This window comes from Scyliorhinus canicula, chromosome 11, assembly GCF_902713615.1.
Source record: "Scyliorhinus canicula chromosome 11, sScyCan1.1, whole genome shotgun sequence".
NCBI classification, from domain to species: domain Eukaryota; kingdom Metazoa; phylum Chordata; class Chondrichthyes; order Carcharhiniformes; family Scyliorhinidae; genus Scyliorhinus; species Scyliorhinus canicula.
In genome coordinates, this window is record NC_052156.1 from 6,700,957 (window position 1) to 6,718,525 (window position 17,569).

A 17,569-nucleotide genomic window follows, 5' to 3' on the forward strand; every position below is an offset into this window, starting at 1 on the left:
GGAAGGGCGTGCTTCAAACTGTGATTAAGATTGATTAACTGTGGGCAGCACGGTGGCGCAGTGGGTTAGCACTGCTGTCTCACGGCGCTGAGGTCCCGGGTTCGATCCCGGCTCTGGGTCACTGTCCGTGTGGAGTTTGCACATTCTCCCCGTGTTTGCGTGGGTTTCGCCCCCACAACCCAAAGATGTGCAAGTTAGGTGGATTGAACACGCCCCTTAATTGGAAAAAATTAATTGGGTACTCTAAAATTTAAAAAAAAGATTAACTGTGATCAGCTGTATTCCTCCACACACACACAAGCACAAACATGAAGAAGGAAATCAAATCGATACACGGCTTTCAAAGATAGTGCTCTCTGTAAAAAAAAAAGCTTTTATTTTGTTAATCTGGTGATCTAATATTTTCCCCCTCCCCCCCGCACTCAGTCCCGGTATAAATAAAACAAGTGCCTCCATAAACTCTCTTATTGTCACACTTCACTCATGTTTCTGCTGCCGATAGCCTCTCGTTCAGCCACTTTTCAATCAATTTGAACATTTCTTCAGTGACGACTGTCAACTCTTTGTGAAGCTGGTGGAAGGAACCCTGAAAGACCTGGTAGAAATGTAGAAGGGAGAGACAACGGTGACTAAACGGGAACAGCGACAGATTGACGTTGATATCATTATCTTTTTTTTAAATTTCCACTTTCGTGGGAAGTGGGCATCAGACTGGCTGGGTCAGCATTCATTGCCCATCCCTAAATGCCCTTCAGAAGAATGCCAACATTAACCCACTAGAGGGCAGATCGTCTCTGAGTGTGGCACAGTCGGAGGCTTAGTCTTTTTCAGGAGAGACGTTAGACTGAGCTCCCATTTGCCAGGACACCATTTCAATGAAGAATTTACCCTTTTAACCCCTCAGCCAACATTTTGAATCAGATGATCTGGTCAGTTCTGATGTTCCTGCTTCTGGGAGCCTCCCATGAGCAAATTGGCAGCCAAATCGCAACATCGTGTACATCTTAAAGGTTATTCACTGCCGGGTCAATGCATTGGTACATCCTGAGGTGGTGAAAGGTTTAGGTTCTTCCTTCTGCCTTTGCAATAGCGGGGGTGACGAATTCTAAATTGCGATGAGGTTTGAGGCTTTTAATCCCTCAAACTGGAGCACAGGGGTGGGCCGAGAGATGGTTTCATTTGAATATTTCAGAGCACCGTATAATTATTTCTCCCTACATTTTGCTCCACAGCTATCCCAGGAATTTAGATCTTTGTCGTTTGTCCTGAGAATGTCACTTTAAGAAATGTTTGTCTGCTCATGTTACTGCAGTGATGTCAGAGTGTGGGTGGAGCTGAGCTCTGGTTCTGCTTTTTAGTTTCACTTTGAGAAAAGCTTGGGTGTGTCTGTGTTTTTTTGGTTTGGTTTCAGTGTTGGAGCTGCAGCCAGCCAGAGAAGGTGTACTGTTGTTCTCTCTGCCATGTAAAGACTATCTCTTGATCATTTAGTGAATTCAAAGTGATAACTGTTCTCAGTAGTGAATTTAAACCTGAGGTGCTTCTGTTAAAGGTTTGTTTTAAGTCTCATGGATGGTAAAAGGAAAGTAAGGATTACTTAGTGTTGTATTCTTTGGGGGTTGTATTTGAATTCATGGTTGCTAAGATGTTCACTGTATGTTTTAAAAAGGTTAACTTGAGTTCATAGAATAAACATTGTTTTGCTTTAAAAAATACTTTTCGATTTCTCCTGTACCACACCTGTAGAGTGGGCCATGTGCTCCCCATACCGCAATCTATTAAAAGTTGTGGGTCAGGTGAACTCCATGATACACTTTGGGGTTCTCTAAACCCTGGCCCATAACACGTTGACAATCTGAACCTGCCACCAGGAGCTGAGGCGATGATTCTCCATTTCACTACCAACATCCTGGGGCTGTCATTGATCAGAAATTGAACTGGACTAGCCACATTAGCTAGTGGCTACCAAAGCAGGTCAGAGGCTGGGAATCCTGCAGTGAGTAACTCACCTCCTGACCCTACAAAGCCTGTCCACCATCTACAAGGCACAAGTCAGGAGTGCGATGGAATACTCTCCACTTGCCTGGATGAGCGCAGCTCTAACAACACTCAATGAACACCATTCAGGACAAAAACAGCCCATTTGATTGCTCCCCCTTCCACAAACATTCATCCCCTCTGCCACCGATGAACAGTGGCAGCTGTGTGTACCATCTGCAAGATGCACTGCAGGAGCTCACTAAGGTTCCTTAAGCAGCACCTTCCAAACTCACAACCACTACCATCTAGAAGGACAAGAGCAGCAGATACCTGGGATCCCCACCACCTGGAGGTTCCCCTCCAAACCCACTCACTATCCTGACTTGGAAATATATCAGCCGTTCCTTCACTGTCGCTGGGGCAACATCCTGGAACTCCCTCCCTAACAGCACTGTGGGTGTACCTACACCACATGGACTGCAGCGGTTCCAGAAGGCAGCTCACCACCACCTTCTCAAGGGCAATTAAGGATGGGCACAATCATGAATGAATTAAATAAAGACATTCTCCCCACTCAGTAATCAAGCTGAGTTCAAAGATTCCTTTAGGGTGTCGAGCTGGATTATTGTCCCTGTGCTCCAACAATGGAAACCACTTTTATCTTCTCCTCTGCTGAAGGCACTAAATCCAGGTCGGATTAAGGAAGAGGAGGCCATTCAATCCCTAAACACCTGTTCCACCATTCAGTTCCATCAATGGTTGATGCATATTTTTTCTGATCTGTCCGTTAACATCTTGCAATCTCAGTTCTGAAATGTTTAGCCTCAAAAAGGTTTTAAGAGGGCGAGTGCTCTAGATTTCCACTTCCACTGTGTGCGGTAGCGCTTCCTGCCATCACTCTGAACAGCTTAGCTCTAACCAACGTCTTGCTTTAGACTGTTCGTCACCTACCTCCCCCTCCCCCCCCCCCCCCAACAACCCACCACCACCCTTCCCCCAACAGAGGAAATTATATCTCTCTGTCGACTATTCATTTAATCATCTTAAATACCTCAATTGCATTGTCCCTTAATCTTTTCTACTTCAGGGATTACAAGATTAGCCTGTGCAACTTCATGATTTAACCCTTTTAGTCCTGGCATCATACTGAGAGTCATAGACTCATAGCAGTTCCCAGCACGGAAAAGGCCCTTTCCCCGTCGTGTCTGCGCCTGTCAAAAACAACCAACTAATCCCATTTTCCAACACCTGACCCGTAGCCCTTTGGGTCTTGGCATCGTAACTGCACAACTAAATATTTCTTAAATGTTACGAGGGTCTTTGCCTCCACCACCCTTTCAGGCAGTGAGTTCCAGACTCCCACCTCTCATTATTTCATCACATTCCCTCTAAGCCCCATGTCCCTTAAACAGCGCCAGGGACCCGGGTTCGATTCCCGGCTTGGGTCACTGTCTGTGCGGAGTCTGCACCTTCTGCCCGTGTCTGCGTGGGTTTCCTCCGGGTGCTCCGGTTTCCTCCCACAAGTCACAAAAGACGTGCTGTTAGGTGAATTGGACATTCTGAATTCTCCCTCTGTGTACCCGACCAGGTGCCGGAATGTGGCGACTAGGGGCTTTTCACAGTGACTTCATTGCAGTGTTAATGTAAGCCATCTTGCGACAATAATAAAGATTTTTAATATTAAAGCTTATTGCCTAAAATCTATGCCCCTGGTCATTGATCCCTCTACCAAGGGAAAAAGTTTCATTCTGTCTATTCTATCTATCCCCCTCATAATTTTATACATTTCAATCATGTCCCCCTCAGAAGTGATGACTGTAGAAAAGTTTGGTTTTATTCTCCTTATTATCCACTCCTCCTTCTCCCCGAAGGGCCTCCCGTGCTCGGCCCACACCTGGGCCGGGGTAATTATGTCCCGGTAGTCCTCGGAAAAGGGGGGTAGCCCCGCCCCCTCACCTGGGCAAATCATATTCAGCTGAGGCCACAGAGACTCTAACGTGGCAGATCCCTGCACTTCCTGTCAGCTTGTAACAGTTTGGAAGGTGCTGCCTAAGGAGCCTTGGTGAGTTACTGCAGTATATCTTGCAGATGGTACACACGGCTGTCACTGTGCATCGGTGGTGAAGGGTTTGAATGTTTGTGGAAGGGGTGCTAATCAAGTGGGGCTGCTTTGTTCTGGATGCTGTTGAGCTTCTTGAGTGTTGTTGGAGCTGCACTCATCCAGGCAAGTGGGGAGTATTCCATCACGCTCCTGACTTGTGCCTTGTAGACGGTGGACAGGCTTTGGGCGGTGGGGGAGGGGGTGAGATTCAGGAGTGAGTTACTCTCTGCAGGATTCCTAGCCTTTGACCTGCTCTGCTAGCCACAGTATTTATATGGCTGGGTCCAGTTCAGTTTCTGGTCAATGGAAACCCCCAGGATGTTGATAGTGGGGGATTCAATGATGGGAATGCCATTGAATGTCAAGGGGCGATGGTTAGATCCTCTTTTGTTGGAGATGGTCATTGCCTGGCACTTGTGAGGTCTGATTATTACTTGCGACTTGCCAGCCCAAGCCTGGATATTATCCAGGTCTTGCTGCATTTGGACATGGACTGCTTCAATATCTGAGGAGTCACGAATGGTGAACACTGTGCAGTCATCCACCAACATCCCCACTTCTGACTTTATGATGGAGGGAAGGTCATTGATGAAGCAGTTGAAGATGGTTAGGCCTACGATTGGGATAGACTGATTTCTGATCTTTCCAGGAATTCAGGGATATGAGGAGTAGGCAGGAAGACAGAGTTAATGCCCGAGATCAGGCTCGACGGGTTGTGTGGTCTAAACCTGCCCCTATTTCACAGGTTTCCTTAAGGCATTGCCAGGTAAGCGAGCATAAAGTGGGTAAGGGGTGAGCTTGACTTGGTGCAGACTGTGCCGGCTTGCTAGGATGGATGAAGTGGGATCAGGCACAGAATGTGTTATCGTCTTTTATGCAAATCCTTGGGAGAAGTTGACCCAAACATCAAAAGCTGAAGGACAAATCAGGCATGAACGTTATCTCTGGGAGAAATTCTAAACTGCTTCCATGTTCAAACCTTGATGGGGAATGAAATGAACGAGTAAAGAATCAGTGGGATGGATTCACCGTTCACGGTATCAGGAACAGTGCTGACATGGGAACCATGGAGATGCTGAAGGTGAGTGAGGGAGGGAAGGGTTCAGTGATCGGCAGCAGACCCTGAGGGTGACCAGCACTGGGTTAACGGCACCAGCCAAAGACTTGGTATGCGCCATACAGGGGGCCATACATCATGTACAAGGGGCTAATAAAATCCATGGTGGATAACTGGCCTGTAAGAAAGATCCCAGTTTAAACCAGAAGAAGAGTAAAGGGCCTCACCTTCAGGGTCTTGTCTGAGCTGGCTGCCACATCATAAAAGAGGTACGAGCCACTGATGTCGCACAATTTATCCGCATCACCGTGTAAAAGCAACATCCGGGTTGTTACCGTGGGCAACACCTTCTCAAGTCCGGTCACTGCTTTTAACAGCACAGTGGCAAACCTCACCCTCACTGGTCCATGGTAGTTGAGAGGGTCATCGATGTAGTCCTTCACCTGAAAGAACCAAAACTTGTCACAAAGCAAAATAGAAATGATCGAAACACAAAATAATAACAGAAAATGTTGGATGAACTCAGCACGTCTGGCAGTATCTGTGCAGGGACAGAAACAGAGTTAACAGGTGAAATCTTGTGGAGGTATATGAATGGGCGGGAACAGAGGGAAGTAGACCTTGGAAAATAAGAGACAGGTTTAGATAAAGGATCTGGATCGGCGCAGGCTGGGAGGGCCGAAGGGCCTGTTCCTGTGCTGTAATTTTCTTTGTTCTTTGTTCTTTGTTCTTTTTTGCGTTAGGGGTTCTTGGCTGGAGAGTCAGTGAGACCCCAACGTTGCCTCTTTTGGCGGACGGCCTTCCACATCTCGTTCCACCCGGTCGCTAAGCGTGCCAGAGATGGGCCTTCCACCGGGATCAGGGTCCCTGGGAGTGGAGGTCCCGCCCGCTGAGAGCTGCCGTACTCAGCAGTACCACTGGACACCACTAGCCTGAGGCCTCGGATCACTGAGCGACTCAGGATGGATAATTGATGGCAGGATGGAAGTCGCAGGGATGGGGCTGTGGGGCAGAGGGAGGGGGGTTGGGAGCAAGGGCAAGGAGGTGGCTCTGAGTGTGTGACACCCCACCCTGGGTCCCTCATTCAGGCACTGGGTGCCTTTGAACAAGGGAACCCCCCCCCCCCACTTCCAGGAAGGCATCAAGCACACATGTTCAGGTCTGCTTCACCAGTGCCCTCACGGTGAACCCACTGCCCACTTCTAGGCTAATACCAGCAACAATAGGATGAACCCTTATTAAATGTTCCTGCCACCAAACTTTCCATGGCAAAAGACACAAGATGCCACCCAACATTTCAGGTCTGTGACCATCAGTAACACAATACAATAAAGAGTAGTAACGATTAAAGGCAGTTATCCAGTCTTGTCCAAGGTGGGGCGGATGGGTCCACAGGATCAGTGCTGGGGCTACTGTGGTTCATAATTTACATTCATGAATTGGACTTGAAAATCAGAGTTACTACATTTGTGGGTGACACTGAACTAGGCGCCTTTAATACAAAGGAAGAACGCAGAAAAATGTGGGATAACATTCCTGAACTTGCAGAACGGGCATTTCATTGGGAAATGAGTTTGGGTGCGGATCAATGTCAGCTGGTGCTGTCTTGTCGGAAAAATAAAGAGGCCGAATAATCGTTGTCACAGGGAAGCCCGTGGCCAGTTAAAATAACTACACAAGTTAATAAGGCCATTAGACACAGCACGTTAATAGTGGGGCTCATTTCGAGAGGATTAGAGTTGAAAAGCATGGTCCAGTTAGAGTGAAGGAGCTGCTTCTGTGCGAAGACAATGGGGTAAATTCTCCGCCTCTCTAGCTGCGTGTTCCGCAGCAGCACACCGTAGTCAGCAGCGGGATTCCCTGTTCCTGTTGCTGGCCAGTGGGATTTCCCATTCTGGCCACCCCACGCCACCGGGAAACCAACGGATGGGGATGTGCCGACGGCGGAACGGAGAATCCCACTGGCAGAGAATTTACCCCGATATAACTCAACAAACATGTGAAGCATTAGGTGGCACAGTGGTTAGCACAGCTGCCTCACAGCACTAGGGACCCAGGTTCAATTCCGGACTCGGGTCACTGTCTGTACGGAGTCTGCACGTTCTCCCCGTGTCTGCGTGGGTTTCCTCCGGGTGCTCCGGTTTCCTCCCACAGTCCAAAGATGTGCAGGTTGGGTTACATGGTTAAGGGGATAGGGCGGGGTGGGCAGGGGAGCGGGCCTGGGTGAGGTCCTCTTTCGGAGAGCCAGCGCAGGCTCGATGGGCCGAACGGCCTCCTTTTGCACTGTAGGTATTCTGTGATTACTGGGAGCTGAATTTTTGGAATTTGAAATTGAGATCCCTGACCAGATAAGTGAGGAAGACCAGACAGCCCAATTTCAGATTTGAGACTTCCTATGGGGGCTATGAAGTCTCCCGCCGCTGGTCAATGGGATTTCCCATTGAAGCCACCGCACACCACCAGGAAACCCATGGGTGGGGTGCGCTGCCGGCAGGAAAAAAGAATCCCGAAGAAATCCAACCATATTCTCTGGGAAAACCCTGGATGTGGAATTTGGCAACAAATCGCCCCTTAACAAGTTCCGTTACTGCCTCCGGAAGAGTCTTTATGGATACATCTTTATCAATAATCATTAATATAATGATTATATAAACATATAATCTTTATTGACCCTTCGTTCCACATCCTCTCTCTATGTTGCAGAGCTGACACCGGTTTTATAGCAGCAGTGGGGAGATTGGACGATTGTTCGGAGGAAAAGTTACCAATTGAGCACAAAACGCTGAGGAGGATTTATAAAATTGATTCTTGGGACTGGAAAGGTTGGGGTATATTGCCCATCCCCCGTTACATTGAGAAGGTGGTGGTGAGCCGCCTTCTCGAGCCGCTGCAGTCCGCATGGTGTAGGTGCACCCACGGTGCTGTTAGGGAGGGAGCTCCGGGATCGTGACTCAGCGACAGTGAAGGAACGGTGATATATTTCCAACTGTGTGGCTTAAAGGGGCATTTGGAGATGTTGACGGTCCCGTGTACCTGTTATCTTGACCTTCCGCGTGGAGGAAGTTGTGGGTTTGCGAGGAGCAGTCAAGTGTAGCACCAATCAGCAACGGAGTTGACAGAAGCCTGCAGGCTGCTGTTCTTGGATCCATAATATTGGATAAAACTGCTTCATTAGGAGGGAAACATGAGGGAGAAAATGACCCATTTGTAAGAGGGCCCCCCCTGCCTTACTCAAGGGGAACTCGAATATTCGTCTCTGCTGGTGGCTGCTATATAAGGGGACAGGCAGTTCTGCTCTGGAAATGATCCTGCACTCAATGGGTTAATGTTTGTCTTGTTTACAGTGAAGAATGGTAAATTGGAGAAAGCGTATTGGGTCCACATTTGCTCAATAACACCAGCAGTCATCACGTGATCAACATTTTCAGTAATAACCTTTCACTACTTGACCTTTGGACGGGTTCCATCATGAAGGACATCTCCTAGGAGACGGTGTATAATCATGTACTGTAGTTGTTAATCTCGCCTCCTTCCAACCCTCATCTGCATATCTATCCCTATAACTTATAAACCTCGAGGAAACATCACACCTCACAACACAGAGCAGAAATTTCCTTTTGTTAAATGTGGCAGTCACTGAGAATCATAACAACACATAAAATAAATGAGTTATATTAATTATTAGATTAATTAGCAGCATTCGGGACATGTTGTTCAATGAGTATTTTAATAGTATTTCTTTGTTCAGTTTTTGCCATTGCTGCTTATTTGAGTTTACAACTCCTAACAATCCAATTATCAAACTCAAAGTTAACAACAACAGTAATATTTAGACAGGACTTTTCACCAACAAAATCATCCCGAGATGTTCAGCAAATGTGCGTCAGCCGAGATGTTGTGATGAACTGGGCTTGAACCCGTGACCTTTTAAAACATAGAAAATAGAGGCGGGAGTAGGCCATTCGGCCCCACGGACCTCCTCTGCCATTCAATATGATGCTACCTCAGCACCATAACTCCCTCGTTCTCCTCACACACCGTTAGAATCGAGATATCTATCTATTTCCTTCTTCACTACATTCAGTGAGGCTTCTGTGCTGGGGAATTCCACAGGTTCAGCACTCTCAGAGTGAAGAAATTTCTCCTTCTCCCAGTCCTAAATAGGCCTGAGACTGTGACCCCCCTCGTTCCGGACTCTCCAGCGAGAGGACACAGCGTTCCTGCATCCCGTCTACCCAGCCCTGACAGGATTTTATACGTTTGAATGAGATCCCCTCTCATTCTTCTCAATATCTCCTCATTCGACAATCCTGCCATCCCAGGGATCACTGTGGTGAACTCCATCTATGGCAAATCTACCCTTTCTTCGATAAGAAGACCAAAACTGCACAAAATACTCCAGGTGTAGCCTCACCAAGGCCCTGTACAGATGCAGTAAGATGTCCTCGCTCCTGTACTCAAGTCCTCTTGCCATGAAGGCCAACATACCATTTGCCTTCCTAACTGCTTGCTGGACCTCCGTGCTTGCTTCCAGTGGCTGGCGTACTGTGCCAGCCAGGTAGGTCCACATTTCCCAATCTATCATCATTTAAATAATACTGTTCCGTTTCTCCGGCCAAAAAGGATAACTTCACATTGATCCACCTTGTACTGCATCTGCCACGTTTTTGCCCACTGACAGTGACCCAAGGCGGGAATCGAATCCGGGTCGCTGTGAAGCAACAGTGCTAACCACCGTGCTAACGTGCCGCCCATCAGGGCGGGGCACTGGGCTTGGGCAGGGGGCTCTTTCAGAGGGTCGGTGCAGACTCGATGGGCTGAATGGCCTCCTTCTGCCCTGTCAGAATTCTCAGGAAGAGTTCATGAACTTTATTCAAATGTGAGAAGAGAAATAGACCACCACAAACCCACCTCTTTCTCTTCTCTGGAAATAAAGTGTGGATCCATGTATCCCAAGGATATATTTGGCAGTATATGATCCAGCACTTTGGCACAGAACACCTACAGAGGAGAAAGGAGAGCAAGTTCACATCAGTCTACGTCTTTGTTCTGATCCACATTTCACCCAGTTTACTGGGGGGATCACACTGTCCTTTTAGCAATCAAGGCCAGAGTATCAGGTACTCTCCTGCGAAGGTCACTGGCCCTCACACCATTCTCTGCCCATTGGGATGAAAGGTCCTGGATGGGTCTCTTGCCCCCCCCACAAACTTAAATTCCTGATACGAATCTGCCTTCAGTCACAGCTGTGAATTGGAAAAACTAATTCACGGAATGGGGACAAGATATATTTTAGATACTTGTTTGAGGAGTGAGGTAAGAAGGCAAGAACGTCGGATTAAGAAGATTAAGAGCAGCCACCACGGTGGGTGATGTTAAAATCTAAGCGGATGTTACTATTTATTCGAGGGATGAGTTCGAAGACTCATTATCCTCGGCTTCTCTGTGAGGACAAGTTTTTTTTTTCATAAATTTAGAGTACCCAATTCATTTTTTCCAATTAAGGGGCAATTTAGCGTGGCCAATCCACCTACCCTGCACATCTTTGGGTTGTGGGGGTGAAACCCACGCAAACACGGGGAGAATGCGCAAACTCCACACGGACAGTGACCCAGAGCCGGGATCGAACCTGGGACCTCGGCGCCGTGAGACTGCAGTGCTAACCACTGCGCCACCGTGCTGCCCCTCTGTGAGGACAAGTTAAAAAAAGCTGGCTTGGTTTGTTTTAGACAAGAGGAGAGTTCGAGATTACAAATTGAACAAACGACCAGAGCTTTGTGTATTTAAAATTAGATCATTCAGAATGTGAGGAGGAGTCTGGCAGAGTTCCTCCATCCAAAGGGACATAGATTTGGCAGGGGGGTGGTCAATGTGGTCACTGGACTCAGTTAGCGGCCAAACCAACACTGACAGTACACGCACACTTTAGGACTCTGGCACATGATTGCGGCTGACATGCTTTGCGACGTACTGAGCACAAAGCCAAGACAATGGTCTACTCAGTAGGTCTTTAACATCTGGATCCACAGGTTGAAAGAAGAGGAGCTGTTTTCTCGCAGCGTCCCGACCAACATTCCTCCCTCAGCCATTAACCCCTCTCGAAAACAAAACACAATATTCATTGCTGCTTGTGAGAATTTATTCAAAGTGGATGGACTGGTGATACAGGAGCCGAGAGTAATAATCCAGACAGCGTGAGTTCAAATCCCAACATGGCAATATAGAAATTTGGAATTATATATATATTTTTTTAAATTCAGAAATAAATTTTAGGTTGCAATAGAGCGGCCTCTTGCCCCGACTCGGTGCCATGAGTCGGTCGTTAGAACCCTCGCGAGATATGCGACGCTCAGAACACCTCGCGAGATCTAATGAGATCTCACAAGACGTCGATGATCTGGATCTCGCCCTCACTGGGTGGGAGACAGATTTACTTATTTAAGGGGGCAGTTGGGCTCACGCAAATACTTTGGTGCCCGATGCTCCTGAGACCCGGGAACAAGCGGCCAGGCCTGGGGGGGTCTCGCCATGGTGCCGTTTAGCACTGCTCCACACAAACGTGGACCAGGCCTAACAGCCCTGGGGGGGGGGGGGCTCCCAGGCCATTCGAGGCCCCCAGGTGGTCAGGTTCTGGGAAGGGTGGTATCCAGGCACTCCTGCTGCCACCCGGGCACCTTGTCACTGCCCTTGTTAGGGGGGCTAGGGGAACACCCAACAGTTAAGCTGAGGCATGGGGGGGGGGGGGGGCGCGGAGTGGGGTGTCCGAGGGGGGGCGTTGAGAGATCGGAGCGCCATTTTTAAATGCTGCCCCGATCTCTCCCTGCACTGAAGAGCTGGAAATTATATAAGTGCGGCCTTGCCAAGACGATCCTGGCCAAGACAATCCTCGCCAAGGCGATCCTCGCCAAGACAATCATCGCCAAGACGATCCTCGCCAAGACAATCATCGCCAAGGCGATCCTGGCCAAGGCGATCCTGGCCAAGGCACAAAAAGAAAGAGGGATGGGAGCATAGTGCCTGAATGAGCACCAGGTGCCGACCTCGATTTTGTCTGGACGCCCGATTCTCCACCCAAGCGCGCTTCGTGTTTCTGGCGTCGCGAGGCGGGGAATTCCGCCCAGGGTCTCGGTTCTCAACAGATTCACACTCATCTTCGTGCCAAACTCCGGGATTGCCCAGGGAGTGGTGGCAGGAACTGGTGATGGTTTTGAATAGTGTGAAAAGGGAAGGCCCCAAAGCCTTGGCTTCATTTTTATACAAGTCCAATCAGGGGTCACATCTGAAAGATAAATGGTTCTTTGCTTTCCCTCACACCTTTTCTGCGCCGGGCGGAGCTTAATCCCCAAACCAGGGTCCAGGTTCTCCGATTCTGAGGCTCAGTGCGGAGGATCGTGGCGCTTTTCGTGGAAAGATTCGGTGCCGCCCCCTCACCGATGCTGTGACCGGTGAGGGACTAGCAGCCGAGCCACGTAAAACCCCTGGCCTGCATGAAATAAACGGCCGGAGAATGGCCGGGTCCACGGCCGCGCATGCGCTTGGCGACGACCTGCAGCGATCGCGCCGTACAACATGCCGCCGGCCGTGTGTGGACTCGACCAGGCAGATAGTGCCCCCCTTGGCCACCCCCTTGCCACCCTGTGGCCACCCCCCACCAGTCCCCCCCCCCCCCCCCCAGCCCTCACGGAAGCCCCCCCGGACCAGCAGCACGGTTCCAGCCCGTGGCAGCGCTGGACGCAGTCCGCAGCCACCACGCCGGGTTCCCGCACGGGTGGACAAGGGGGTCCCTCGATTGTAACTCCTCCTGGGCGCCGGTGGAACAGAACCCAACCAATAAATGGGAGCCTCTGGCAATGGGGGAGTCGGCAATTAAAACTGCCTCGGGGAGGTAGTTCTGTGTATGAAGTGTTCAGGGTGTCGTTACCTTCAGAGGCGTCGCTGAATCAGGATTCATTAACACCAAGGGCGCGACAAAAATAACTCCAGCAAAGTCGTCCGGTCTCTCATGCACAACGTAGATTGCCATCAATCCCCCCTGAAATGCAAGAGGAGGCAGAGTTACAACAACAACACAATCAGACAAAGCCCTTCGCGTGCTCATGTCGGTAATTGATAGCCCCGTGTCGGTGCTACTCAATGCTGTGTTGAGCCCATGTGGGTGTGAAGTGCCCAGCGATGATTCCTGGTCCGTGGATGGATGATCCCCTCCAGGGCAGCAATCTGATTCCGCGGCAGACGAAATTGACCTGGGTTAGAGGCGGGAGAGGGAGAATGGAGAGCAGGGAGCTCAGATTAACATCCCACAAGGTTATCCCTCCCCACAACAACAGCTTGCATTTACATAGCACTTTTAACATCGGAAATATGAGCGTAATTGAAGAAAACGTGAGTTTCTTGCAGCTTGGTCTGAGAGCAAAGCCGTCAATGGTGGGGTGAAGGAAGTGGGGGAATGGACAAGAGACCAAAAACTGGTGGAACGCAGAGTTCTCAGAGGATTGTAGGGCTGGCGGAAGTCACAGAGAGAGAGAGGCTCCATTTGGCTTCGATGGAAACATCAATGTGCTGCCACTCGATTGGCGTATTTCACTCACACTGGCACAGGTGAGAGTCAGGTTGGCAGAGACTCCTGCAGGTGGATTTCAGGTGAGGCCTGGATGGGGCTTCACTGAGACACACATCCAGGATCCGCCCCCTCCCCCCCCCTCCAAGGAGTAAAACCAGGGGCAAATAAATCAGAGACTGACTTTCAAGCAGTGTAATTAGGGAACATAAAAAGGGCTGGGAGTATATGAAAATAAGCACGTGTTTCCTGGCCAATATTCCTCCCTCTATCAATGCAATTGGAAAGGAAGTGAATACAGATTCGTAGACATTTACAGCACAGAAGGAGGCCATTCAGCCCATCATGTCCATGCTGGTCATCACAGATCTGACTACCAATCACATTTTCCAGCGCTTCACCCACAGCCCTGGAGATTACTGCCGCCAAGTCAGTATCAAAATACTTCTTCAATGTTACAAGAGTTTCTCACTCAATCCCCCTTTCACGCAGTGTGTCCACACCCCCACCACCCTCTGGGTGAAAAGGTTTCTCCTCAACTCACCTCTTAACGTTCTATCTCTTAACTTAAATATATGCCCTCTGGTTATTGACCTCGCTACTAATGGAGAAAGTGCCTTCCTATCCCACTGTGTTAAATATAACCTTCTCATCTGTCTGAGTACTAAACCCTGCTGCCTTTCAGCTGTTACCCACTGGGCTCAAGCACTTTGCAAAGTTTGCAAAGGAACCGGTGAAACACATGATACAGTCTGAACACACAACACGGTCTGAACACACAACACGGTCTGAACACACAACACGGTCTGAACACACAACACGGTCTGAACACACAACACGGTCTGAACACACAACACGGTCTGCACACACAACATGGTCTGCACACACAACACGGTCTGAACACACAACACGGTCTGAACACACAATATGGTCTGAACACACAACACGGTCTGAACACACAACACGATCTGAACACACAACACGGTCTGCACACACAACATGGTCTGCACACACAACACGGTCTGAACACACAACACGGTCTGAACACACAATACGGTCTGCACACACAACACGGTCTGAACACACAACACGGTCTGAACACACAACACGGTCTGAACACACAACACGGTCTGAACACACAATATGGTCTAAACACACAACACAGTCTGAACACACAACACGTCTGAACACAACACGGTCTGAACACACGACACGGTCTGAACACACAACACGATCTGAACACACAACATGGTCTGAACACACGATACAGTCTGAACGCACAACACAATCTGAACACAATACGGTCTGCACACACAACATGGTCTGAACGCACAACACGGTCTGAACACACAACACGGTCTGCGCACACAACGCAGTCTAAACACACGACACAGTCTGCACACACAACACGGTCTGCACACACAACACAGTCTCAACACAACACAGTCTCAACACACAACACAGTCTCAACACACAACACAGTCTCAATGCACAACACAGTCTGCACACACAACATGGTCTGCACACACAACACGGTCTGAACACACAACACGGTCTGAACACACAACATGGTCTGAACACACAACACGGTCTGAACACACAACACGATCTGAACACACAACACGGTCTGCACACACAACATGGTCTGCACACACAACAAGGTCTGAACACACAACACGGTCTGAACACACAATACGGTCTGAACACACAACACGGTCTGAACACACAATACGGTCTGCACACACAACACGGTCTGAACACACAACACGGTCTGAAGACACAACACGGTCTGAACACACAACACGGTCTGAACACACAACACGTCTGAACACAACACGGTCTGAACACACGACACAGTCTGAACGCACAACACAGTCTGAATGCACAACACAATCTGAACACAATACGGTCTGCACACACAACACGGTCTGAACATACAACACGATCTGAACACACAACATGGTCTGAACACACGATACAGTCTGAACACACAACACAGTCTGAATGCACAACACAGTCTGAACGCACAACACAATCTGAACACAATACGGTCTGCACACACAACACGGTCTGAACACACAACACGATCTGAACACACAACACGGTCTGCACACACAACGCAGTCTAAACACACGACACAGTCTGCACACACAACACGGTCTGAACACACAACACAGTTTCAACACACAACACAGTCTCAATGCACACCACAGTCTGCACACACAACACAGTCTGAACACACAACACAGTCTGAACACACGACACAGTCTGAACGCACAACACAGTCTGAACGCACAACACAGTCTGAACACACGACACAGTCTGAACACACGACACAGTCCGAACACACAACACTGTCTGAATACATAATACAGCCTAAATAAAGTATAAAAAAACAATACAATACAAATATAGGGGCAGGATTCTCCATCGGCGGGATCCTCCCTGTCGTCGGCGATGCACTGACGTACGCGGATTTCCTGAGGGCGTGGAGGTGCCCACAATGGAAAATCCTATTGGCCGGCTGCCGGGGGGAGCGTCCCTCTGCTGGCGGGGGGTGCGTCACACCAGAAAATGGGTGCGCCGGAATCGAGAATCCTGTCCCACATCTTCCTTAAAATTGTTTTTTATTCAAATTTAGAGTCCCCAATTCAATTTTTTCCAATTAAGGTGTTATTTAACGTGGCCAATCCACCTATCCTGCACATCTTTGGGTTTTGGGGGCAAAACCCACGTAAACACGGGGAGAATGTGCAAACGCCACACGGACAGTGACCCAGAGCCGGGATCGAACCTGGGACCTCGGCGCTGTGAGGCAGCAGCGCTAACCACTGCTCCACCATGCTGCCCTTTCCTTAAAATTGTTTGCAGAAGGATTTGGATTTCCATTCACCTCCTTCCCTTGCCCCCCTAGCGTCTTTTCCTCTTTTCAATGTATAATAATAATAATCTTTATTATTGTCACAAGGAGGCTGACATTAACACTGCAATGAAGTTGCTGTGAAAAGCCCCTAGTCGCCACATTCCGGCGCCTGTTCGTGTACACTGAGGGAGAATTCAGAATGTCCAATTCACCTAACAAGCGCGTCTTTCAGGACAGTTGGAGCTCCCGGAGGAAACCCATGCAGACACGGGGAGAACGTGCAGACTCCACACAGACAGTGACCCAAGCCGGGAATCGAAACTGGGACCATGGCGATGTGAAACCATAGTGCTAACCACTATGCTATCGTGCTGCCCAATATTGATTTAGGTAGAATTTACCGCTCAGAAATCAACCATTCGACCCAATAGGTCGGCGGACTGGCGTTCATGCTCACAGGCGGCTCCTCGTGCCCCGTTTCACCTCAACACAGCTGGCATAATGCGCAAACGGACAGAAGTGCAGCATTAGTTCCCTGCACATTAATAGCACTGGGGCAGGAATCTATATCAGGATCTGAATGAAAGAGCCTCGGGCGGCAATGTTCGACTGTCACATGCTGGGAGCTCCTTCCCAGGCACTTGCCTGAAATTGTCCTGTTGCAATTTGCACGTTAATGATCTGGTCGCACTGGGAGGCTTCAATCAGTGATTGCCGTGTAAAGATTTTGCAGTAAAGCACAAAGGTTCCAATAAGATAAATCGGCAGAGACGATTCCTACCGTCTGGCAAATTGACAATTAGAGGACACACACTTAAGGTCAACATCAAAGAATCAAAGGCAGCAGATGAGGAGGAATGTACGTTACACAGAGTACAGGAAGGGTAGAATCACAGACTAAGCGCGTGATTACAGAGCAGGAGGCCACACAGCTGGTCCTGTCTTTATCAGCTCTTCAGAAATGCTGTTCACCTCATTACCGCTCCATCGCCTCTTCCCTTAGCCCTGCAATTT

The 17,569-nt window shown here is 49.1% G+C and overlaps 1 protein-coding gene across 2 annotated transcripts in view; it reads right to left on the reverse strand.

Moving 5' to 3' along the window:
- Positions 1–338: 338 nt before the first annotated feature.
- LOC119973738 (monoglyceride lipase-like) overlaps positions 339–17,569 on the reverse strand; it is an 85,884-nt gene continuing 68,653 nt past the window's right edge. For both annotated transcript variants that reach the window (XM_038812149.1, XM_038812148.1), the window contains 4 exons: positions 13,057–13,167; positions 10,047–10,136; positions 5,363–5,578; positions 339–595 (listed from right to left, as the gene is read on the reverse strand). In XM_038812149.1, the coding sequence (XP_038668077.1) occupies positions 482–595; positions 5,363–5,578; positions 10,047–10,136; positions 13,057–13,167 (531 nt within the window). In that variant the 3' untranslated portion in view covers positions 339–481. The remainder of the gene's footprint in view (positions 596–5,362; positions 5,579–10,046; positions 10,137–13,056; positions 13,168–17,569) is intronic.